The following is a 25,428-nucleotide window of genomic DNA, read 5'->3' on the forward strand; positions in this document are numbered from 1 at the left end:
TTAATTTGCTGTTGGTGGCCGTTTACTGCGCTGTTTGATAATTGAAATGTCAACGGAAAACTGCTGCTTCACGAAGGACACCACATCCTACAATGGACAATGCCCATTAGGCAAATGTAGTGGAAAATTAAGGACATTCTAATGCCTTGACTAAGAAGCGATATTGATTGCTAATGAGCTCTCAGAATGATGCGATTGCCTTGCCTAGATTAGCTTCATTTAGCTAGAACTTTGATACATTTTTTTCATATCGCTGTTCCAATTATGATAACTTCTTCTTCTTCTTTCTTTGCTAATGACCTCTTCGGTCATGCCTGCCATTTCTGGCTTATTGATACCGCATAGTTGGATAGTCAGTCCTCACTATGGGGGAACGGCCCTCCGATGAGATTTTAACCCCGGTCCTGCCGTGTGAAGACCGGCACCGTTATTGCCTCCACCACTAGGCCGCCCCAATGCATATTGAAGTATTTAACATTTCACGAAATTTCAAAGGCACAAACACACACACACACACACACACACACACACAGTTGAACAGTACGCCAAAAATAAGCCATCCCATCCCATTCGAATGCTATGCAAATGCGAGCCGTTTCGCGCGCCGTAGACGCGTCCATAAAATGAAATTAAATTATTATTTCGGCTGCCCCGACTGCAGCATGGACGGGTGGTGTGTGTGTATATGTGTGCCCGTTCACGGTTTGGGGTGAAGAGAAGTGGTCGTCATGGTCATGCCATCATAAATCCGGACTCCTGATCCTCACGTCAGTCTCACCGGCCGCTGCCCGTTCCCACCATCGATAGTACTTCATACTGCAGTATAATTCATTTTGCACTGGTTAGTGTCCAGGCCCTTTTCCCCCTTCCCCCAGAAGAACCCGTCCCATCCACCGTTGTGGAAGGTTCCGCGGTTAATTTGTGCAAAATGATGTCGTAAAATTTTCCACCATTGCATTGTTCCCAGTGTGCGCCTTGAGCATTGCGTCCGCGCGTTCGTTTCGCTTAGTAATAGGGAAAGGGGTGTAGAAAAAAGGGGAAAGGTGGGCAATATATGGCGGAAGCGAACCGAACACAGATCCTCATCAGTCACACCGCGAAACACGGGGGTTTTCGTTGAGGTGCAATAAAAAGTGCAAAGCGCTGGAGCTGAAGAAGTCTGGAAGAAGGTTGCTTCCCAAGCTCGTAGCTCGCAACGCTGCAACGATAAGAGCGCCAAGGTGTCGGGACGTGAAGATATTGCATCTTCGGATGGAATCGAACGTTTGAGCGGTGTAGTAAAACTTTGCAGATGTGGTTTTATGATGCTTGCAAGTCCAGCCAGCGGGCTGTAAAAGCTGATCGTGCCTAATCCCACTGGTCTGGACACTGGTCCGTGGATAATGGGAAGCGAACGGCTCAAGGATTCGTTCGAGCTGCAGAAAGGATCGTTAAAAGTGGTGACGGTAAAATGGTTGGAATGTATATTGGCTGTAGACCGTTGTTAAAAAAACTAATTTAAATCTCATTCGTTTGATTGCGCATACACACCAGGAAATTATTATTTTTAGTTGGAGGGACAGCGTACAGGAGATCGTTTTGGAGATCATTAAAAAAACGCGCATGTCCTTGGAGCATATATTATTGCTACTCGCCGCCGGTTGTGAAACGTTTCTCCGTGACTAAAGGCCAGTCTATTCCCTGTTCCTTGTATCCTTGCTTTTTTTACGGGCTTTTAAACTATAGCTCCTTGCGATAGTTCCTTCGTGGCGTCGTCAGGGAGCGTCACAGCGTAACCTTTCAAAGCTTTAACTGGTCGCCGTTGGTGTGGTGGTTCGTCAGCGCTTTTTTTACGCGCCCCAGCACTGTTTTTTACTGTTTCCTCCACGACAATGCGTCGCCAGTTTTACCGGTGAGGGTAATAAAATGGTTCGTTTTCAAAAAGGCGCATCTCGGTTAGTTCGAGAGACAAACGAACGTTTGGCGCTGCGAAACGGTTTCGCAGTCGTAAAACTTTGCTCCCGGAACGTCCGATGAGCTAAAGATGATCCTTGGAAGAGCTTGGACCGGAAAGCAAGAAAAGGGTGCATGCATTCACTTCGAACCCCTTCAGGGTTTGACTGTTTGCTGGGGTGAACGCGGTTGTGCCAGCAGAAGCTAGCACAGGGTTAATAGCAATAGCACAGGGCTTCTAGCCCATAACGTTTTGCTCCCCTTCAGGGGAAGGTCTTCAAAAATATATCTAAGGTACAGATAAAAGCATGAACCCGTTTTTTTGAAAACGATCACTTCAAAAATCACGTTCCCAGGGGGGGGGGGGGGTTCTCTGCTCGATCGCGAATAATGTGCACTGCGTTAGCGTGCCGACAGAATCGCCGACGATTTTAAAATCCAACGTCAAGAAAACATAAAACTGCATTGATTTATGGATGCGTGCTGTTTAGTTGACTTGAAAAGAACTTCTTTTTTTTTTTAAATCAGCGGGGCAATATATTTTTGATAATAAACACGGACCACCACCGGATCGCCCAACTAAACGGACAACTTCGCTTGAGTCACGAGAGGGAGAGAGATTTGGGCGGCAAAATATTAGAAAATTTAATTCCCATTCAGCAAACCCGCAATTCGGATGGATTAGTTTTAGGTTGACAAGAACCGTTGCCTGAACCGTTTATGAGAGCGCCACGCTGGAGAAGGCACCGTCGTTGTATTTAAGTGTGTGTTTATACTGAATCTCATCATGGTGAAGAGCATCGCTTTATGATGAATTTAATGAAGGCACTAACCCCGTCCGGTCTCAATAAACTCAATCTCTCGTCATCTTCCCGGCTTCTGCCCCTGGATCTCGGTGACGAGACTGACACCCAAACTGGAACGCATATCGGTGGCCCAACACATAAACCACGAACGGTGTCAGACCAATCCATCGATACTGGGGCGATATCGTAAAACAGAACTTCAACCTCCACGAAGATAATATTGGCTAAGAATCGGTTTGCAGACAACGAACAGACGCAACCGTATACATCCTCTCCGGTACGTCGTCTTCAAAGCGTGGTCATGGTGGTGCCATCTTTGTGCCATCTCGCCAGCGCGAATAAATGCATACGCGTACCACCGACGCGTGCCTTTCCTGCCGCCCGAGCCCCTGATGAAGGCACATTAAATATTTTCCCTACTCGATCACGAGGCCATCGAACTTTTTCCGTGGGTCGAGCAGGTTGGGTTTGGGGGGGCTGGTGCTGCATTGAGAAGAAAAGAAAAACGCTAAAATAGAACAAATATTATCGCTTCGTCGGGTCGCCGACGGTGGGTCTTGTGTATATTATATCGAGACGGAGCGCGAGCGAGCGAGCAAGCGCCGCGCGTATAAGAAGTTGGCGGTTTGTTCAACCAAATGCCGGGGTGTTCGTCACGTGGAATCGGTTCCGCCGTTTGTTGCTCTGCGTGCGTGTTGCTTGCTTGCCCTCATTACATTCATGGGGCGGATATTGCGCTGCTGCTCGATGACGACGGTCCGATGACTTAAGATGAGGCGTGTGTGTGTGTGTGTGTGTGTGTGTGTGTGTGTGTGATAATACTCCAGCACACGGAGACGGAGTCTACTTATCGGTTGGGGAAGGTCTCCATTTTAGGATGGAAAATAAATACTGTGATAAAGATTTGCACACGTTTCGCTGGGTTTTGCTGGGTTTTGCTGTGGCCTTTCTTGAGCCAGCAGCTCATCGACGGAAGTGGAACTGCGAATGTATCTGTATCGTTTAGTATGAACCACCTCATTTCGTTCGTCGCTTATGATCGTCGTAAAAACCGTCCAATAACTTCAACCTCTGTTCGCTCACTTAAACACACACCAACTGCTTGGCTGGCCATTTTAAGTGCGGTGGTATTAAATTTTATTCTCCCCCCTCCCCCGGTTTTATCCTTCGCAGACAATGCCGTTTCCTCCCGGCACAGCGGACAGCATTTGAAGAAATCATCATCTTCCTCCGATACCGGTGGTGGCAGTAACGCGGGCAGCAACGCCGCTACCGGTGCAAGCGGTGGATCGGCGTCCGTCGGTGGGCCCGGACCCGGTGGCAGCAGTAGCAAACGAACGCACGGCACGGGCAGCAGCACGATGGGCAACACCCACCAGGACACGGATCATCATCCGGGCGACAATGGTACCGTTGCCGGCGGTCTGAGCAGTTCCGGCACTTCTACCTCGAACAAGGATAAAGACGAGGACGATATTTACGAGTTTAAATCCACGCCGAAAGATTCCAGCTCGAGTTCGAGCGACGAAAAGGAAAGTGGTGGCGGTACGTCGAACAAGAAGGGACCATCATCGGCGGGGGAAAAATCGGCTGGCGAGAACGATAAGCAATCGGCGGGCTCGTCGCACCATGACAATGAATCACAACAGGACCACGGACGCGATGGGTCGTCTGGCGCGTCTGGATCGTCCCGGGACGATTCGCAAGCGCAACGCTCGACACTGCAACAATCCGGATCGGATGCAGGTGAAAAGCAGGCGCAAAAGGACGGACAATCGAACGGGACATCCGCCGGCTCGTCGTCATCGTCGGCGGTTTCTTCCGGTGCTGGCACGATCGGGTCGTCCGATCATGGAGCGGGTGCTGCTGCTGGTTCCGCCAGCGGTGGCAATACAACCGGTGGTAACGGTACGGGTGCCGAGCGTTCCAGTGCTACCGTTGGATCATCCGGCGGCTTATCAACCACAACACCCTCTTCCTCGTCCTCTTCCTCCGGCGTTCCGAAGCGTCCCTTTGCTGAGCTAAACGATGGGGCAGACGAAAGCTCTGGCGGAACTACGAACGAGGACGAAACGAAGCGTAAGAAACGTAAGGAAATCGATCCGCTCGGCGGGCTGGGCGGTGTTGGTAGTGGTGCCGGCAAGGATACCTCTTCCACGTCTTCCGCTTCTGGTGCTACGTCCGGCAGTGGAGGTGGATCCGCTTCGTCCACTTCGTCGGGTAAAGCGAGCGGCGGCAGTAGTACGGGTGGAAATCGGGGCTCAACACCCCGCCAGGAGAAGGGCACAAAATCGACCGGCGTACCATCGGCCAAAACGCTCGGACTGTCCGGCAAGAGTGCGTTGGATCGGAAAAGTCCTTGCGCTAGCCCGAAACCTTCGCAGGGTGGTGGTGTGGCCGGGTCGGGTGGCAGCAGTGCGAGCGGTGCGAATGCATCCTCATCGTCCACCGGATCTGGCGCTGGTAGCAGTGGTAGCAGTGGTGTGTCGTCCGCTGGAGCTTCTTCAGCGGCGGGAAAGGGTGGATCATCGGGTACGAGCAGCAGCAACGATAGTGACGGCGAGAGTGGTAGCAATGCCACGATGGGGACGGAGGATGGCGTCGGGGGGAAGAATGGTGGGGAGGCTGGATTTGGTGGCAGTTCCGGCGGGGGTCCGAAAGTTCCACCGCTGAAGATTGTCATCCCGCAGCAGAGTACAACCGGTGATACGGAGGTCGGTGGGAATACGAGGAATGGAAAGAATGCATCGACGAGAAATCATGCCGCGTTACCGTACGTGGTGGCGTCCTCCAATAGGTATGTGTACACGGGGGTTGGATGGGTTATCTTCACCGGGTCCTAATAAACTACATTTTCCTCCCCCGTTTCAGCAACGATTCCACGGCGGACAAGGAAAGCACCTCGTCGCGCAGTGCCAGCCCGGCCGACTCGAAAAGCTCGGACGAGAAAAACCCGTCGCAGGGCGGCAGCACCAAGGACGAACGCACCCAGCAACGTGTGCTGCGCAGCTCGCACCGCGGTGGCAACGGTGGCAATAGCAACAGCTCCACCAAGGATGGCAACACGTCCGGCGTCGACCGTTCGAACAATTCCTCGCCCCAGATGCAGCAGCAGGGCAACAGTGGTTCACCCTCGCCGCTGTCCAACGCCAGTGGATGTGATACGGCGGAAAGGGGCATCGGTGGAACGGCCGGCACGAACGCAGCGGATGGCGGTCGATCCGGTTCGACACAAACAAACAGTCCCGGGAGCGGTAGTGGGTCTGCAGCAGGAGCTGTGGGAGATGGTGATAACGGAACGGTGGCTGGTAGTGGGGGTGCCTCTGGGCCGGGTTCGAATGGTAACCCGAAAAGTCCTTCCGGTGGTGTGAGTGGAGCAACTGGCGGAGGAGGATCAACAGGAGGAGGTAGTGGTCCGAGTGGTTCATTGACTGGAAGTTCCACCGGCGGTGGATCGGGTGATAATAATGGCGCTGGGACGGGAAGCACCACCGGTACAGCTAGCACCGGTGCCGGTGTCGGTCCCCCATCCACTTCCGGCAACGGACCGAATGCATCCAATGCCAACAGTTCCGGAACTTCCGGCAATGGGACACCATCAACCGGTGGACAGTCGGCAACAACCGGCACCGGCAGTGGATCAACACAATCGCAAACCACTGGCACGGGTACGGCCCAAAGCACCAACTCATCGTCCTCCACTTCCTCCTCCTCTTCCTCGTCCTCCTCATCCTCCACATCGGAATCTTCCGTCCATCCACGCAAGCGTAAGATTAAAACGAGCAAAGAACAATCTTCCACCTCGTCGTCGTCCTCTACTTCGGCCGGAGCTGCCGGTGCGGCCGGATCCGGTGCAGCCTCCGGCACGACGGCACCGTCCAGCGCCACTGCTGCTTCCTCGTCAGCAACGTCCGGCACCGGTGCGGCCGCAGCCGACGAGAAGAAGGAACCGCGCGAAGGAACGCCCGACGTTCATCCGCACGATCAACCGATCACGAACTGTTACCAGATGTATCTGAACATCCGCAAGCAGATCGAGCGCCGTCAGAAGAGTCTGTTCCCGGTGCAACCGAAGCCGCCGCAAGGCTTCAAGGACTATCTGATGAACCGCTGCACGTACGCGCTGGCCGGTAAAACACCGACCGAGCCGAACGTCCAGGTGCCGGCCACACTGCCCGCCTCGCTCAAGGAAATGTTCCAGGCGCAGGAGAAGGAACGGCACAAGCTCCGCATGCAGCACATCGTCGAGAAGGAGAAGCTTGTGCTGGCGGTCGAGCAGGAGATACTGCGCGTGCACGGCCGGGCGGCACGGGCCCTCGCCAACCAGTCGCTCCCATTCTCCGTCTGTACGATCCTGAAGGATGAAGAGGTGTACAACATCATAACGCCCGAGCAGGAGGAAAAGGACCGGAACGCCCGCAGCCGGTACAATGGGCGGCTGTTTCTGAGCTGGCTGCAGGATGTGGACGACAAGTGGGAAAAGATCAAGGAAGCGATGCTGTTGCGCCACCACAACGAGGCGGAAAGCCTGCACGCGGTCCAGAAGATGGACTGGGAGTGGAAGATGAAGGAGCATTTGCTGTGCGAGTTTAAGGCGAAACCGATCATCGACGATACGTACGTGCCGATGGTGAACGTGAACGATGACTTCGATCTGCTACCGGCTTAGGCAGCTGTCTCGAGCGTATGCCATTGCGGTATATGCGAAGCGAGAAGAAAAGAAGGGTTGACCGCCACCGCCAACACAGAGAGACATTATTTTCTAACAAATTCCAACTCGGAATGATTAGGGTTAGGTAAGCAGATGAGTTGCTTTGAACAACGACAGGGTACGGAAGACGCAGAAAGACGCAAACCGAATGGACAATGGATTGTTGATGTAAATATAAGTAGTTTTAATCGGATACAAATAAAAGTATTACAATTTAGTAGCTTTCTGCGTTTTTTGTTGATGAGATCGCAATCATGGACAGCACTCAGGGCTCTTCACTTCCTCTAAAGAACGGTCCCATCGTGCCTGTCTTCTTCGTTGAGATATTGGCACTGCTCGAGAGACAAATGCTTTGAAGGATCATGCCATGAGAATGATACCGGACAACCCAACCCGAAAAAAATGCAAAAAACGGATCATGACTTATTTACTTGATTACACTTTTTTATTCCTCTATTAACTAAACCCCTAGTTTTGATCTCGGTTCTACCCCGCACTACGCTTCCACATTCAGCGTCGTGTCCCATGCCTTCGCATTCACCTGCTTCAGGATCGCCTTCAACCCTCGCCCGGGTCCACACTCGAACGTGCGCGGAAAATGTTCGCCCTGCTTCCGTTCGTACATGATGTGCAGCGTTTGCTCCCACTTAACTGGCCGTACAATCTGCTTCGGCAGCTGGCCCACAATGTGGCCCGCGCTCTTGTAACACTTCCCGTCCACGTTCGAGTGCACATTGATGAGTGGCTCTTCGACGCGAATTTTGCGCAACGCCGCAGCAAACGGTTCCACGGCCGATTGCATCAGCTCGGTGTGGAATGCGCCGCTTACCGGAAGCCGCTTTATCCGGCGTATGTTGAACCGTTTCGCATTCGCTTCGAGGAATTGTAGTGCTTCCTCATTGCCGGCCAGCACCTTGCAGCCGGGATAGAGATAGTTCGCCACCCGGCAGTCCGGACTTTCGATACCCTTCTCGATGCACCAGTTCTGTGCCTCCTTGCATGCCTCCCCAATGCGTCCATCCGCTCCGAACAGTACCGTTGCCATACCACCCTTCGCCTGTTGGCTGGCAAGTTGCATGGCTTCCGCCCGGATCTGCACCAACCGAAGCCCCTTGTCGAAGGGTATCGCACCGGCGAACACGAGTGCGGTCAGTTCGCCCAAACTGAAGCCAGCCGTTGCGAAGCAATTTTCAATCGCGTTCGGGCGTTCCTCGCGCAGCTGTTCGAGAGCGGCCAGCGATGTTACCATCACGGCCGGCTGGCAGTATTTCGTTTGATCGAGCTTACTTTTCGGTCCTTCGATGCAGATTTTAAGCAGATCGTATCCTAGCACCTCGTTCGCTAGGGCAAAAATGTCACGAGCGCCCGGGAACTTTAGCAACTTCGAGCCCATCCCCACGTACTGTGTGCCCTGGCCGGGAAACAGAATCACGTTCGTTTCGCGTGGATCTATCTTTGGTCGAACGGCTTTTTTGGACTGGTCGCGGTTTATGTAGGTGCCGGCCACGTACGGAAGTGTGGCCCACTCGCCATCCGTTCCTTCTGCCGATTGTATGTCCTCGAAGGTGGCCGCATTTTCCAGCAGTTCCTTCACCTTCTCCGTACCAACGGGTGGGACTTTGGCATCGGTTCCGAGCTGTCGGAGCGTACGGTGTAGTTTGCGATGAAATGCACGAAATAACATTACGGAAGGTGTGTTTAAAATGGAAATTAAACGAGAAAATGCTTTCTGCCGGCACGGTTTTTGAACGTGTTGTTTACATTTGTTGCCCCTTTTGACAGCCGCTATGCTGTCAAAGTGACAGGAGCGCTGCAAACAGCGTGCTGATTGTTATTGTTTACCTTCGTGGTCGGCAGCAAGCCCGGCAACGTGCAGTGGATTTTACTACTTTATTATATTTTAGTGACTATCTAACACCATGTGCAGTATTGCGGAGGATGATTTTGGTGACGATGGAGCAGCGCACGGTATGAAGGAGGACACCCCACAACCGGAACTCGCTGCAAACGAGCTGTGTCGGAAGTGTAACACGGAACTGGCTGTGCTGAAACTGAACCTGAAGGAGCCTCAGTGTCGGAGTTGCTTTTTGAACTACGTACGGCACAAGTTCCGTGCATCGTTGGGATCGACGAAAATTGTACGCCGAGGCTCGCGTGTTCTTATCATCTTTACCGGCGGGCCGGAAAATGTAACGCTGCTCGATATGATACGCTTCGGGTTGGAGCAGGACTCGTTTAAGCAGCTGCGAATAGTACCCGTGCTGCTTTACATGGATGATGAATTCGTGAACCGGGCAGATGAGTTCCGAATGCAACGTTTAGCGAAGCGGATAAATGTTCTTAAACAGTTTAGCAACTTTCCATCGTACTACACCGTATGCGGCTCTTCGAAGTATGTGAAAGTAACCTTCGAGGAAGAATTTTCGCCTACCGGGTTCGAGGAGGATGAAAAGCGACTAATCCATGTACTGGAAGCCGTCCGATCGGTATCATCTAAACAGGACCTCCTGGAGCAGGTGCACAAACAAACGTATCGAAGCATTGCGAAAGCACTCAACTGCAACTACGTCTTCCTTTCGGACATTGGGATCGATCTGGCAAAAACTCTTCTGTCCAACGTAGCACTGGGTCGCGGTTGTTCCCTAGCACAGGATGTGGCGTTCTGCGATGATCGGGACAATGCAGTGAAGCTTATACGACCCATACGTGATCTGAATCCGGATGAGATTAGCAATTACCTGCAGTACAGCGAAGCACAGCTACTCCACTTGCCACTCGCGAAACACTTCGACGATAAGCCAAGCTTACAAAATTTGACGGCCAAATTCATCGACAACCTGCAGCAAAGCTTCCCTTCCACGGTGTCGACCGTTTTTCGTACGGGCGATAAACTTGATGCACCGAAAGTGGTGCAAAAGACGGCACCATCCAGTTCTTCCGTTGATGGAACGGATTTTCTTGCACTGTTCGATAAGAAACTCACGCTAAAGGAGCAGCCTACGGCGGCAGAATGCTGTCGATTTTGTGGCGCTGCTTTGGATTATCGAGGATCAAAAACGCTGTTTGCCACCGAATATTCGAGGCTCGTTTCGTCCCGAATTAATGCCGCCTGTAGTCATGAGGACATTTTGCAGAAATCGAAGCAAATGGAGCAGGACGCGGAGCGAGCGGTGAATGGAGAAGACGATGATGAGCGTCGGGAACTATTGAAGCGTCTTTGTCACGGGTGTAGAAACATATTTGAAGATATAAATGAGTAGCAGGGAAGGGAAATGGAACAAGCTGTTTTAAATAAAACAATTCATTGTTGGAACACTTGCAACGGGACATTGTTTTTGTAATACAAGGAGCAGTCTTAGAAGTCAGTAGACAATCGTAGCATAAAAAAGTGACAAAGTAGTAGCATAAAATGTGAATTATTCTCTAAACATCTGGAGCATAGGAATTCAAAAATAAAAGTAAACAAGCAGAATATATTCGAAACCAATACTGCTGTCAAACGAATTCGCTACATTTTCGCCCGACAGTGGGAACAGTGGGAGCCATGGAATAAATTGTATTTTTAATCATAAATTAATGAAACATCTTAAAGAAAACAAAACGCTTTTATGTTAAAATCATGCTCGAACAATTCCATACAAATTTGCGATACTTGTTGCATTTAAAACAGATTTTATTTCTTTTCATTATTTTCGCCAGAGCAATGACAGCATTTCTATTTTGGAAAGTGTGCGGAAACTTTTGCACCGCACTGTGCACTGCCTCTGTCAACACGGTGTCAAAGTGTTAGTGAGCAGAAACGGAGAAGGTCGTGCAAATCACACCGTGAACTTTATTATCCCGAATTTGCCTCGCTATCAGCAAGAAACCTTCACAAAACACGATAAAAATGTAAGTAAAGGGACTGGCTTTAAGAAAAAAGTGGAAGTTTGTGGGGGAAAACGTTTTTCCGGTCGTAAATTGCGATTGAAAATTTCATCATCAGCTAGCGCTCCGAAAGGGCCCATTTCAAGATGGCGGCCATAGAAAATTGAATAGAAATGTTTCTCCTTCCATTACCTGGCCTAGTTTTCTGGCTATGGTTGCTATGCAGCACTGCATTAGGGCCGCTGCTGGAGCTTGTTACGAAACGAAATGAATATTTTATATAACAAGCAGGATTTATGAAGGTAGAATTGCTCATCGTGTATGAAGAATAATACAGCAGTGTGGGGGCTCATTTATGCAGACAATTATTGATTTTCTACGGGTCATGGGTATTGCAGCGTCTTCTCCCGTGCGTCCCCCCCCCCCCCCTTCCCCTCCTCCGAGTGCTTAGGATGATTGATTTTTCATTAATGAGTCGGCGCAGTGCGGCTGCAGTGGCATTTTTAAAAACATTTTTTTATTTGTTTCTTCCACAGGTACGGAAATCGGCCACAGCTTGGTAACGGTGGTTTTAACCGCGGTGGAATGCAGGGTGGTCGCCCGGGTGGCCCGATGGGTGGTGGATTCCGTCGTGAAGGTGGAGCTGGAGGCTACGGGGGCGGTAACGGAGGCTCGTTCGACCGTCAGTCCAACAATGGCAAGAATCTCCGGAACGTCAAGTGGGAACCGGAGGATCTGACGCCATTCGAGAAGAATTTTTATCAACCATCCGCCGGACTGCTGAACCTGACCGTGACGGACATTGAAGGCTATCTGAACAAGCATCAGATTACGCTGAAGGGTCGTGACGTGCCGCGTCCGAGCATGGAGTTCGAGGACGGTGGTCTGCCGGTGTACATTATGGAGGAGCTGAAGCGTCAAGGCTTCAGCAAGCCAACGGCCATACAGGCCCAGGGCATGCCGATCGCGCTGAGCGGTCGCGACATGGTGGGTATTGCACAGACCGGATCCGGCAAGACGCTCGCTTACGTGGTACCGTCGCTGGTGCACATCCAGCACCAGGCCAGCATTCGGCGGGGCGATGGCCCGATTGCGCTGATTCTGGCCCCGACCCGTGAGCTGGCCCAACAGATTCAGCAGGTAGCGACGGACTTTGGTTCGCGCGTTAGTGCGAACAATACGTGCGTGTTCGGTGGCGCTCCCAAGGGACCGCAGATCCGTGATCTCGAGCGGGGTGCCGAAATAGTGATCGCTACCCCCGGTCGGTTGATCGATTTTCTCGAGCGCGGCATAACAAATTTGCGCCGCTGCACCTACCTGGTGCTGGACGAAGCCGACCGTATGCTGGACATGGGCTTCGAGCCACAGATACGCAAAATTATGGGCCAGATTCGTCCCGACCGGCAGGTGCTGATGTGGTCGGCTACCTGGCCGAAGGAGGTGCGCAATCTGGCGGAAGAATTTTTGGCCGACTACATCCAGATCAATATTGGATCGCTGAATCTGTCCGCGAACCACAACATCCTGCAGATTGTGGATGTGTGTGAAGATTACGAGAAGGATCAGAAGCTGATGAAGCTGCTGACGGAGATATCGGCCGAACCGGACACGAAGACCATCATCTTCGTGGAGACGAAGCGCCGTGTCGATGATATTACGCGCATCGTGAACCGCAATGGATGGCGCGCTGTGGCTATCCATGGCGATAAGTCGCAGCAGGAGCGTGACTACGTGCTCAGCACATTCCGTAACGGGCGCCAGGGCATACTGGTGGCCACGGATGTAGCTGCTCGCGGTTTGGGTAAGTGTTTACGTTCCGCCAGTTGCTGGCATTCTCTATCTAGCAAAACAGTACATTCATATCCTCCATGAAGTATACCAAAAAAAAAAAAAAAACAACATGAGTTTTTAGACTAAAAAACAATCTTAACCTACGAACGGTAAACGTAGAGACTGACTTCTCGGTTCGCAAACCTCCTGACCGCTCATCCCACCCTCACCCAGTACTTGTGGAAAATGATAATTTGGTCTAGCATATTTAGCAAAACGAAACAAAATCTGATTAACAAATTTCGTCCCAAGGACAACAACGCCAATATCGCGTACTGTGGGGTTGCAGAGATGTCTGTCTGCATGTTTACCATTAGATTACCATCAAACAGAAAAAAAAGAAGAAAAACCATGTTAATCCTGCTAGCAAGCGTACCAGTCTCTTGTAATATTCCACACACGCCTCACACGATTCATGTTCCGGACTTGTTCTTTCAATTCATTGTTGGGATAGTTATTCTGTGCGTTCATGCGCTCCTTGGAGGCAATGAACTTTCTCTAGCAATCTTACATCATCTGCAAGACAAAACCCGAGAAAAACCCCCTTTAACATTGACCAAACTTCCTATCTAAACCGACCGACCGACTTCATAGAGACATACAGACCAACAACCAAAAACCTCCAACCAAATCGATGAAACGCCACGCGCCACACATTACTGCTGATTTGTTGATGGCGGCGTTCGTTGGTTGAACGAAAAAGCGAATGCAAAACTTTGTCAGTCATTTGATTACTGGCCGAGATCTTGATTTATCAAGCGGTATAGAATGAACATAAGCATAAGAGACACCGAGAGAGAGAGAGAGTGCGAGTAACAAGAGTGTGCCAATGGGTTAGATAATAATGTGTGGAGCCAAAACAGACATATGTATACCGTGTAGCAAAAAGAAACAAAAACATTGCATCGAAGCAAAATCGGTTGCAATGATTACACCCCAAGTTTTACTAGCTTTTCCACCTTAGCTGTTGAGCCCGATCGAGCGATCAAGCGGCAAGACACAACACCTGCTTAAAGGGATATTCTTCTGTATTTGTTTGGAGCTACTGTGTGGTTTCTATTGCGCTGTGTCTATATAAATAGAGACCCCGTGCTGGAGAGCCGCGAAAGCACGCGAGAACGGGAGAAAAGTGCAAGTGCAATAATGTTAAATTGTTGACGGGTTTTATGTATTTCCTGTATTCACAACCACGATAAAAAAAAAATAACGTTAACAAATTTACAGCAAAATGAGAAGCCGCGAGTACACACGCGGCTTTCGGAGGAGCTTATGAGTAGCAGCTTTCTTTCGCAGCCTGCAGGTAAGTATGCAGGGGAAGCAGCTCGTTATGCTGTTGCTTACTTATTTCTTTCAGCGCATCCACACGAAGAGCAACGACGAACGGGGGAAAACTGTACGGGCGTGTGTGTGTGTTGGGTAAATTTAAACAAATCTTTTTCTCCAAACATATCGTGAATATCAGGAAAAATATAAAATTACACTAGCTATAAATTGCATGATGGGCTCGGATCGTTGGTTAGCATCCATCTGCGTCGTAACCGCCACGCGATTGCGCCCATTTTCCTGTCACAACGGGCGGGCGGGCCGGGCGATATTCGGGTTTTGTGTGGGTATGGCATGAAGGATGCGCTAACCACCTTTCCCCTCCATGTATGATTATGGTGAATAACGTTTCTCTTACTCGCAGCTGCTGAAACACGCACAGAAAACAAATATGGAGGCAGTTGAACAAGGCAGTGTGCTTTGCTTGGCGCTACTTCAAACCATTTATTAGGCAATTAAGGAGTGTTTTGCAGGTGTTTCTGTTCCGCACACGCAAGCAAACGTCCGCGCATTGCTTTCTCAAGCATGTGGACAATTGTTTAGTGTGCTGGAAAGCACGATGCAATTTAAAAAAAAAAGGAAAAGGGGGTCGGGTTGAGTAAATTCAGTACGAAAGTAGTATTTAGGGCATTTAGCTTGATACGGTGTGGTTTGCTTTTCATAATTCGATTTTCTTTCGCTAGAGATCAGAGGTGATTCTGGTTCACTATTTTGGATGTCGCGCATAAATGTAGTGTAAAATCTTGCCTGAAAAACCTATGCAACGCCACGGAATCAAGCTAAATCCCTAGTGTATTTAAGTATAATCTGAACGGGGCGCTATCACGTTCTGTCGGAAAAGCTTCCAGATTGGAAAAGAAAACCCTCTGGTTTAAAGTCTTGGCGCTCCTGCTCATATAGTATAAGAAAGATGTTTGTTTTTGGTTCCTTCATTGTTAAGTTTCATCGTTTTCTTGCATATACCCTGTGTCGTCGTCACCGTTTGTGTCACTATACAGCCGAACCGTGTAGTGCGATGTTGATGGGGTTACCAGGGAAAGAGATGTGACTCTCCATTATAAGAAACTAACCTAAACACCACTACTCTGCCAGCTAACGTTTCGTTTTAGTGACGAAACACACACACGCACACTTATGGTCGTTTCTCTGCAATTGCTGGTAATGTTTCTCTTCACCCACGCATAAGGACTTGAATTCACCACCGCCACCACCTATCTTATCGCAGAGCAAAGTTTTGCTCGCTCTGTTGTACCTCTGTGCGAATATGTCCCGAAGGGGCATACCCATATGCAAATCGAGGATGATTTTGTATTAGTTTTGTGTGTGATTTTTTGTGTTTTGTTTGAAGCTTTCATTATCTACACATAGATGGGACAGCTGGAAACATCGGCTCTCCGTTTTCTATTTTATTTTCCCTTCATTCTTACAAACAGGCATTCTGCAGCAGCAATTCTCGTCTCCTTGCTATATGTGAACGTAAAGCAAGTCGGAGGTTGCAAACTCTGCACACGCTCGAATCGAAATGTTTATTACAGTACTTTATCCATTTCTCTTTGAATTTTGTGTGTTCTGTTTCGGTAAGGTGATAATCCTGTTCAACACACAATCTCCTTTATTTTTCACTTCGTACAACATATTCATTCATATTCAATCTCGTGGAATAACCACGGGTTGTTCGGGTTATGTTTGCGCTTTCAACAAAAAAGGTGTGTGTGAATTGATCGTTGCTTTACGGGCGTGTGCTAGTTAGGATGGCGCGTTCGCACAGAAGAGCGATAAAGTTCCTTACGAGTGAGTGAAACGTTTTATAAAAAAACATCCCCCCCGTTCCACAAAAAAAAACCCAGATATAAGAATCTGGAAAGAAACTTATGCCAAATTGTGTAATGTGGTGATCTCTCCCGGCCATTGGTTTGACTGTACAAAGGATGAAATCGGTTTTTTGTATTTACCTGATGTAAAAGACTATAAAAAGCGAAATAATGTTAAGCATGACACTGTACGGAAGGAAGAAGTCTTTCAAATTGGTTTAAAAAGCTTTCGAGTTAGATTTTTGCTGTACCAGCAGTAGAACATTGTAGCAAACCGGTAATTTACTAATATAGGACACACCCACCCCCGGTTGTCTTCTTCCTGGGCACACCCGCGAAAACGGGGATGTGCAAAACTGTGTTGCAATGGATGATTTGTGAGATTTGGTTAAAGAATTGAAGAATAATGTTATCCCACGCTGCGTTAACGTTCACTTTCGGTTCGAACTTCCGGTTGTTCTCGTTGTTGCACACTATATATATTAAATCGGCCATTCGGAACAAAATGTCTACATATTTTGTGTGTCCCACGGTACAGATTGCCGTGTGGCTAGAGTTAAATTAAATTTCTGTTTGTTTCCCCCACAACAACACCCGGGTACGGATTCACACCCCGTACACGATATCTCTATCCTATCATGTTGCTTTTCTATTTCTGACTCTACATAATATTTCCTATGTATTCCTGTCCGATGGCAAACACAACAACTTCCATTTCTTTTATGTTGGAACCACCAACAGCCGTCTCTTACTTTCCCCAACAAACCCTTTCTTGCTACGATTTGTGTGTGTACCACCACCATCACCACTCTCGATCGATCCGGAAAGGGTCATGCCAATCATGCTCTCCCCTTTTTTTTCCAATTCTACCGTCTGTGTTGTATGTGTGTACCGAATATTGCATTGCTCTAATTACAATAAGCGAATAACACAAGCCCCTTCCCCTCGTGTGTCACATGCCTCCAGATGTGGAAGACGTAAAGTTCGTTATCAATTACGACTATCCGTCGAACTCTGAAGATTACGTGCATCGGATTGGTCGAACGGGACGCTCGAACAATACCGGCACCGCCTACACCCTGTTCACCAACTCGAATGCCAACAAAGCGAACGACCTGATCAACGTGCTGCGTGAAGCGAATCAGGTAAGGGGGGGGGGGGAGCGGAACACCGCACATCGGGCCCATCGGACAGCACCACTAACAGTTCCCTCGCTCTCTCCGATTTGTAGGTGATCAATCCACGGCTGGTAGAGCTGGCCAAACCGAACATGGGCAAGGGTCGTCAGCGGTACAATAATCATCGCTTCGGCGGACAGCAGAACCGTCCACCACGGGACGGTCCGTACGGTGGCGGTCCACGCCATGACGGTGGCGGTGCCGGACGGTTCGGCCAACGGGATGGCGGCGCACCAAAGTACGGCGGCGGTATTGGTGGTGGTCGTAACGAGGGGGCCGACAAGTACGGTCCACCGCGCGACAATCGGCTGTCGATGTACGGTGTCGGTGCGGGCCTACCGCCACAGACGCTTGGTGGGCTGGCGGCCAGCACGGCCCTGGCCAAACCGCCCGGCGTTGGTGGGGGGGTAGGCCAGCGTCAGAGCCGCTTCTCGGCACCACCACAATCGGCTAGCGCTGCAGTCGCCGCCGCTGCTGCTGCCGTCTTCGCTTCCAGCTACCACCAGCAGAGCAAGTATGCAGCAGCGGGTGGTGGTGCACCGTCGGTGGGGGGTGCTGGCCTAGCCGGAGCGCATCCAGCGGCCGGTGCGGCCGCCTACGGCAGTTCCGCCTCTTCGTACAAAGCACAGCAGCAGTCCGGTAGCGAAACCGCCCACATGTACGGTAGCAGCAGTGGTGGGTACAGTGCCCGGCCACAGCCAGCAGCATCCGCGCTACCGTCGGCGGCAGCCGCTGCAGTAGCGGCCGCTGCGTACCAGTACGCGGCAAACGGAGCGACACCCGCATTTGCGTATCCGCCACCGCAGGTGGTACTGAACTAAAGCGCTTCAGCGCATACACACACACACATTTTCATCCCACTAAACTAATGCGATATAATTTAATGTATTTAATTTAACTATGCAGAGTTAGTTCGTAAAAACACATTTATGCTTGAATTCACTACTATTTTACGTTCGGTTAAATGGGCGGAATTAGTTTTGACCTAATCGCATATCCCATCAGTCCCATAGTTCAAAATGCGTGTTACTACTCGCCGTGAAGTGAAAGAGTTGTAGTGGACGAGGGGTGCGCAACTGCGCCAGGAATATATACTTTCATCCAAGAAATGACATTACACCCTAGAAGCGAGAATATAATGGTTCGGGGTGATATATTTCTGCTTATCCTTTAGTTTTGTACGGTGTGAAGTATTGTCTATAGGTAATGTTTAAGTTTTTGCCACAAACCGAGTGGTCTAATGGGCGCGCGCGATACGTTACAAAACTCGGACGCAAAGAAAAACCATCAACTTTTCCGCCTGGAAGTTTTCAGTGAGATCTGTGGTCAGAATTGTATTTGATCCAGAAGTGTTTGGAATGCTCAATTTTTGGTCCAACGTCCAAAAAACCAGATTGTAAGCCGCTTTCTGCTATAGTTTCCACTGAACAACTTCCTCCACTATATACTTAGATGATTCCACAACTTTATACACGAAGAAAAAGAGGAAGGAAATTGTAAACCCCTATAAATGTCGACATCATTTTACACACTCTCTGACATCTACCTGGTACCCAGAGATTTATTGGTACCTCCATTTTCTCTCCGGTTGTATGTCAAGGAATGGTTTGTGAAAGTGAATTTTATGAAACTTATGTTAATTTTCCGCGTATCGTTTTGAGAAAAAAAACCTTAAGAATTGTACTTTGATTGAAATACACATCAAACAATAGCAGCAAACAGTAGTGTACGAACGTACCGTCATCAGCAGTGGTGGGTTTTCCACACATTGCTATTGCAGCTCTACAATACCAACACAACAAAACAAGTGACAAATTTTTAAATGTAAATAATGATGTAGCAGCAACAGGAAAGGAAGGATCGCCATAACCATCGCACACAACCGCGAAGAGAGCATCCTTCTGTTTGTGTGTGGTAGGTTCGAGCGGTTCAAGCAAAAAAGAAAAAGCCAAATTTAAAAAATGAAGAGAGAGAGAGAGAGTAGCAAAAACAACAGAAATCACATGTTGAAATTTAAAAAATGTCAACGATTTATTATCTCTTCTTAAGCCCCGTCTGATAAGAGACTTTTAACAACAATTTAGCACACCACTACTTTAGCACCAACCAAGGTGTGTTAGTAGTGGTGGTGGTGCAAACAATATAAGTGACAAAAACAACAACAAAACAAAAAAGTGCAACAAAAATGATGTAGTCGTGCGTATCTATATATATATGCATGTATGGATGTGTGTGTTGGGTAGATTATAGTGCATTTTTCGTGCATCAGCGGTGTGTATTGTTTCTCTCGACGTAAAGGAAATATGGTATTTCCTCCCTTCAAACTTTTTTTTTTCTATATATAACAACACGGTAAAACACACACACCCTTAACTGTGAATTATTCAAACTAATACATTGAATAATAAGAGTAATGCAAAGCAAAGCAAAGAAAAAAAAACCTATAGCAAAAAACAAAAACAAATCTTAATGAATTAATTGGCACATTGTCGAAATCGAAATAATACTGTAACTCCCGTAAATGGGTCCGTGTAACGCGCAGGTCCAAACAACCGTGTCCCGAAAGTAATTAAAAGGGAGGTTGCGATTGCAGGAGTCATGTTTTTATTTTGAATGCACAATAAAGAATTAATTCATAATGGTAGGTTGTGGGTGGTTGTTTTTTTGCAGTGTGTAGATCACATCCGAAGAAAGTTCAACAATGGTAAGAAGAGCTCTTGATTGGGAGTAGTTATGGTCTCAACAGTTGAAGTATAGGATTGGAAGAGTGCTTCCCATTATTTGGGCTATATCTGAGCCAAGATATCGTGTAGCCTGTCCTGACCATGGACCATCAAAATGTATCTGATGCTACATAGGGATCCTGAGGTCCTTGGACACAGGGGTCAAATCAACCATCCAAATATTGGCAGATCCTGGACTGGGAAGATCCTGGAAGATTGACATTGTTATACAAAATTTCCCGTCGAAACCGACCATGTCTGAACGGTGGATAATCTCTCTCTGGTGGTTGGTGAAGGAAGGAAAAGACTACCAATTTTCCTCGACAGCGTCCAATAGAATTTATTGAGCCATATCTCAATCGGAATACCTTTGCCAATCAAATGTTCTTGAGGATTAACTAATCGTCGCTCTGAAATCCGCAACGTTCAGTTTAAATGAAAGCTCTTTACCTAACGTATTTCTTGTCATCATATTCAACAGAGGATATAATTGGCTCGTAACGTCATTTCGTTAAAAAAATAGTAACTGTTTTATCTAACATAAACCAATTCCAGCCCGGTTCTAATCTAATTTACTGGACGATGGAACAACTTCGAAGAGCACTTGAATCATAAAGGTGAGCTTATCTGTAACGAGAAGCGAAGGGAAAGCAAAATTAGTTCTAGTTCATCCAATATCGCTACTGCAACTTACTAATCCATCGTGGCCGAACTTTGTAATACACGAACGGTGTGTACACCAACACACCGCTCAGGATGAACCCTACGGCGAACAGATATTTCGGCGAAGGATCGCTTATAACGGGCACGATCGAGAGGAAGACGGACACGGCCAGCGTAATGTATGGCACGATCAATGGCACCTTGTACGGCCGATGCACATTCGGTTGGCTCCGGCGTAGAGCCAGCAGGGCCACAACCGCCGCACCGTAGAAGAACCAGATCAGGAATGATGCAAACTCGATCAGCGTTTCAATGTTACCGACCAGGATGAAGGCAAGGGCTAGGATACCCTGCATGGCGACGGCCGGTGCAGGGGTTGCACGGCGTACGTGAATGTAGGAGAGTGGTTCCAGCATTTGACCTTCCTGGCTGGCAACGTAGCAGAGTCGCGTTACGCCAAACTGAATGCTGAGTGCGCATCCGAACGTGGCGAGTGCGACTCCAAGTGGAATGAGAAAGGAAAACGAGCCGAGCGCACGATCACCGAAATCGATACCAACTGCTTCCGAGGCGATCATCTCACCCATCGACAGAACGGTCATGTAGGCCAGGTTCATGAAGACGTACAGACCGGTAATGATCGGTACGGCGATCATGATCGAGCGTGGAATGTTTCTGCGATGGAAGAAGGAAGAATTTATACATTAGAGAGAAGGTTCTGCAGGGTGTGAATGTCAGTGGTTTGAACTTACACCTCCGGTTTCTTGATCTCCTCCGTGATGGTCGTAACGCTCGACCAACCATCGTACGCCCACAGTCCATTGTAGAACGCAAGCGCAATGTGTCCCGGGCTGGTGTTTGTCCCCTGAAAGCCACCAGCTAGATTCTCCGTGTTACCAATCGCCAACTGATAGATGCCGCCGAAGATCACCACCAGACAGGCGAACACCTTGCAAAACCCGAACACGTTGTTGATGGTGACGTACAGCTTCACGCTGCTGAGATTGATGTAGGTGATAATTCCTGCGAAGATTGCGAACATTATTGTCAATCGGTTGAACCGAACGGGCGCCACCTACTTACCTAATCCTAAGATGCCTATCAGCTTGATCAGCAGATGAAGATCCGCTGCCGGCATATGTTCCAGCCCGAGCAGATGGCGGAACGGCAGTATCGAGTACTCGGCAAAGGTCAGTATGATGACGGCTATTTCTGCCGGCCGCAGAATCATCACATACACCCAGGCGCATATGAACGATGGCAGTGGACCCCAGAAGGAGTGCGATTTCTTAAACGCCTCGATAAGATAAGCGTACTCTGCACCGGACCGGGGCACCACCGTGCCCAGTTCGGCGAAACAGAGCGCTCCCAGTAGCGAGATTCCACCGCAAACGGTCCACACGACTAGACAGAACCCTACGCTGCCGGAATAGCGCAGGGCGGCCGTTGGCGACACGAAGATGCCGGACCCGATCATCACGCTGATGATCACGTTAATCGCCGACATGAGACCCATCTCGCGCTTCAGGCCGGCGGCGGCCTTAGGTTCTGCAGCGGCCGTCATGATGTTGCGTTTCGAGAGCTTCCTGACACGCAGCCGCTCACCAGTGCAGGACCACTTTCACTGTCCCCGGGGCGATAAGAACGCACACACGATCCTCCCTTACTGCTACTGCTGCGGCACGGGAGAGTACACGAAGTAGAAGTTCAGTCGTATGCTAAGGAGCGGGGTTCGGTGGGATTCACTTGACATTTCCCGTTGGCTGTGGCGTGTATGTAGATCTGCTGGAAGAGAGCACAAACAATGCTGTAACGGCTGTTATCACTGTTGGGATATTGGGCGGAGAAAGCATTGTTCCACAAGTGGTCTCAGAACGGCAAATGATGTCCGAAAACGTCGATCACGGCCGATGACAGCAACAGCACGTTGACAACAGAGACGGCAAATGATGAGCACATGGAATTATCTTATCACTCCAGTCCAAGTCTCAGGTACGGGAAACTACTGCATCTGTCACTGGCCGGAGGTGGCTCCATTTTGCCAATAGCTAATCGTTCAATCGATAAGGCGCGCACCCTGATGGTACGCTCTCGGGTTTGGTGGATGCAGCAGAAGCCCTCACTCACACACTGCCCATGGACCCACACTTATCACACCGAAACTAATCCATCAAGGTTCACCTTATCACGCACATTCTTCGAAGGGAAGATAATCTGTCCAGCTGGAGGTCATTGCTGCACATTCGATTGTGGTTATCGGTGGTCGATTGAGAGAAGATTTATGAGAACCATTATATCTACAGCCGTCGGTGTTCTATGTACGTAAGCGAGCTGTCAGGACACGTGACTTCGTGTTTGAGTCTCTGCGAATAGCGAACCTCAGAGGGTAACGCGTTTATGGGTCACGTCTCGGAACGATGCCCAAGCACAACGAATTTCTTTAAAGGAGCGCCCTGTTTACCCTAACCATTATCGACCACGCGTCATGTTTGCCTGCACTTAAGCTGCCTAATGTCGCAATTTTCAGCATGATTTGTCACTCCAAACCGGGGGTCCAACGACAGTAGGAGAGAGTTCTTGTGGGAATGTCTCGCCCACCCGTTTACCAGCGATAGAAGATCACGCTAGTGATCACGCAGGATGATCTTAATTGTGCCGTCTTGCGGATGTTGCCAATTTCGATGCCCCCCGAGAGATCTGGCTGGATGGCAAGAAAACTTCAGAACCGTTGAGGATGCTCCGTTGTCACGAAAGCGGATGGCCATTTATAAATAGGCCCGATACTGTGTATACATACGCCAAAAAAGAGCCTCGTTAATGTTTGTCGTCAACTTGTCTATTACCACGGTGTTTGCAAACATGCAGCGGAAAAGGTGCCGATGAGTATCCGTGAAGCCACGACGACCTGGTTGGCGCGCTGTGGCTCGTGCGGTTAGCTTATTGAAGTGTGTCGCAAGTCACTGTAGGTGTAGGAAGTGGTTGGGAAGCGAAGAAGCCGGTCATCATCATTAATTTGCCCAAATTGACACTATACCATCTATCGATTGGGAGTGTACATCGGGCGGGCTATGAGAATAGGCGTGCGAAAACTTGTCAAACCACCGGGAATGATGGATCAATGAGGCCGGCTAGTAGACGGACCGTGCCAACTCCCGGGTGTGGTTGGTGTTACGAGGAGAACTAGTGGGTCGGTGACGAAGCCCCATTAGCACGATAACAGTTGTGTCGTTTGAATGGGCCATGTGCTGCCGTTCGATGACGACAATCAACAAAAATCATGTGCGTACGATTGGTCCCGGGGAGGTTGGGAGAGCCACACGCACGCACCGGACGATAATTCTTAGGGGAGTGAAGAGGGAGCGGCGAAAAATCGAATATAATTGACAGCCGCGGGGTTACAGAGTTGGAATCGTTTAAGCGTTCCAGGGGGAGGGGGAGCTAGTCGCCTAGTCCACCAAGACCACGTGCTAAAACGTGGGACAGTATCCACGTTGCGCCGGAGGAAGCATCGAGGTAATGAATGGGATTAAATTGGCATTAATCTTGGTAAGGTTGGTCGGAGCTTTTGTCCACATAAACTGCACCTTATTATCAGTAACAATTGACACTTCCGTTTGCTATTGACACTTGCATCGAAGTAGGCGAAAGGCGTACCTCTTGTATGCTGGAAGTATTTCGAAGATGCGCATTCCCAGCTCACAGTAAGCTCTGCCCTTAGTCAGTAACCGCTACTACGCACATCTTGAACTATTGAACTGAGCCAGTTATCATCGCCATTCGCTTTTGGGATGTTTGTTTCCTCCCTCCGAAAATTGACCACTGATAACAGTTTCATTAACGAAGCACTACGGATGAATACCGACGAAAAAAAAAACATGTCCAAGGTAATTTCCACCAAACCTAACCTCTCACATGCACTGTACGTACTTCTTGGTTCCGATTTCTATGAGCTCCAGTAATGGAATAATAATAGTCGTACCGTTTCAGATCACCTGCACGATTCTGTTGATTGCCCGTTAATGATGTGATACGGTCAAGTCACCACAATTCGGCAATACAATGCACCATTGATAAGGGAACTGGAGGTTTGGTACGACTGTAGCCCTGAACTTAGATGCAAACGCCACCGACTCGAGCGATCCCGACGATCCGCTGCTGGGAAGCGACAGCGTGATACTGCGCCGATGTCTTCACACAGTTGCAGGAGGATCGCAACGCTTGTGGTGCGATATTTTCTCGCTCGCTGCGCCATTGTCGTCGGCTGGCTGGTGAGCATGAATGCTGAGGAGCATAGAATGTGTGCCTCCGGAGTTGTTGGTTCATTACACACTCTCTTTAAGCACATCTCCACACGCGCCCGCTTTGCCTTGAAAAGGCCGGGTGAATTGGTTAAGGTTGAATGAGTTATGCTGCCTACCGATTAATGCCCGGTGCGGGCGAACAAGCTCCCGCGGTGAGCGAGGACGATTCTGCTCCGTGTGAATCTCGGCCTCGGTTCGGCTAATTTCTTATCGTTGTGCTGCGCTATTGTGCTACCAATTGGATTCGGAAGTAATCTTTTAAGTGTCACTCCCGATTGGCTGA

General features: G+C 49.3%; 5 protein-coding genes across 11 annotated transcripts in view; 3 read left to right on the forward strand and 2 right to left on the reverse strand.

The window, feature by feature from the left end:
• LOC118516357 (uncharacterized transmembrane protein DDB_G0289901-like) overlaps nucleotides 1-7,669 on the forward strand; it is a 38,566-nt gene extending 30,897 nt beyond the window's left edge. For all 4 annotated transcript variants that reach the window (XM_036062189.1, XM_036062190.1, XM_036062192.1 and 1 more), the window contains 2 exons: nucleotides 3,912-5,535; nucleotides 5,610-7,669. In XM_036062189.1, coding sequence (XP_035918082.1) covers nucleotides 3,912-5,535; nucleotides 5,610-7,407 — 3,422 coding nt within the window. In that variant the 3' untranslated portion in view covers nucleotides 7,408-7,669. The remainder of the gene's footprint in view (nucleotides 1-3,911; nucleotides 5,536-5,609) is intronic.
• Nucleotides 7,670-7,868: 199 nt separating this feature from the next.
• On the reverse strand, nucleotides 7,869-9,239 carry LOC118516361 (probable malonyl-CoA-acyl carrier protein transacylase, mitochondrial). The gene has a single exon (XM_036062197.1). The coding sequence runs from the start codon at nucleotides 9,131-9,133 to the stop codon at nucleotides 7,946-7,948; it is 1,188 nt and encodes a 395-aa protein (XP_035918090.1). The 5' UTR covers nucleotides 9,134-9,239; the 3' UTR covers nucleotides 7,869-7,945.
• Nucleotides 9,240-9,264: 25 nt separating this feature from the next.
• Nucleotides 9,265-10,776, forward strand: LOC118516360 (cytoplasmic tRNA 2-thiolation protein 2-like). The gene has a single exon (XM_036062196.1). It carries the CDS (start codon nucleotides 9,369-9,371, stop codon nucleotides 10,707-10,709), a length of 1,341 nt encoding a protein of 446 aa, XP_035918089.1. The 5' UTR covers nucleotides 9,265-9,368; the 3' UTR covers nucleotides 10,710-10,776.
• Nucleotides 10,777-11,190: 414 nt separating this feature from the next.
• Nucleotides 11,191-20,102, forward strand: LOC118516358 (ATP-dependent RNA helicase dbp2-like). Its single transcript, XM_036062193.1, has 4 exons — nucleotides 11,191-11,340; nucleotides 11,853-13,117; nucleotides 17,247-17,425; nucleotides 17,512-20,102. Coding segments are annotated over exons 1-4 (2,214 nt in total). The 5' UTR covers nucleotides 11,191-11,338; the 3' UTR covers nucleotides 18,280-20,102.
• A 585-nt stretch (nucleotides 20,103-20,687) lies between these two features.
• LOC118516385 (b(0,+)-type amino acid transporter 1-like) lies at nucleotides 20,688-25,019 on the reverse strand. 4 transcript variants are annotated; one of them, XM_036062247.1, is made up of 5 exons: nucleotides 24,824-25,019; nucleotides 21,928-22,626; nucleotides 21,597-21,867; nucleotides 20,876-21,519; nucleotides 20,688-20,808 (listed from the first exon to the last, which is right to left on the reverse strand). In XM_036062247.1, the coding sequence occupies exons 2-5, from the start codon at nucleotides 22,406-22,408 to the stop codon at nucleotides 20,744-20,746; spliced, it is 1,461 nt and encodes a 486-aa protein (XP_035918140.1). In that variant the 5' UTR covers nucleotides 22,409-22,626; nucleotides 24,824-25,019; the 3' UTR covers nucleotides 20,688-20,743. The 4 variants fall into 4 exon arrangements, with proteins under 4 accessions (XP_035918140.1, XP_035918139.1, XP_035918142.1 ...); XM_036062246.1 differs by having other exon boundaries at nucleotides 21,928-22,629; XM_036062249.1 differs by lacking the exon at nucleotides 24,824-25,019 and adding an exon at nucleotides 24,772-24,789 and having other exon boundaries at nucleotides 21,928-22,629.
• Between the last annotated feature and the right edge of the window lie 409 nt (nucleotides 25,020-25,428).

Source organism: Anopheles stephensi, unplaced genomic scaffold (genome assembly GCF_013141755.1).
Source record: "Anopheles stephensi strain Indian unplaced genomic scaffold, UCI_ANSTEP_V1.0 ucontig283, whole genome shotgun sequence".
In the NCBI taxonomy this organism is placed as follows: Eukaryota; Metazoa; Arthropoda; class Insecta; order Diptera; family Culicidae; genus Anopheles; species Anopheles stephensi.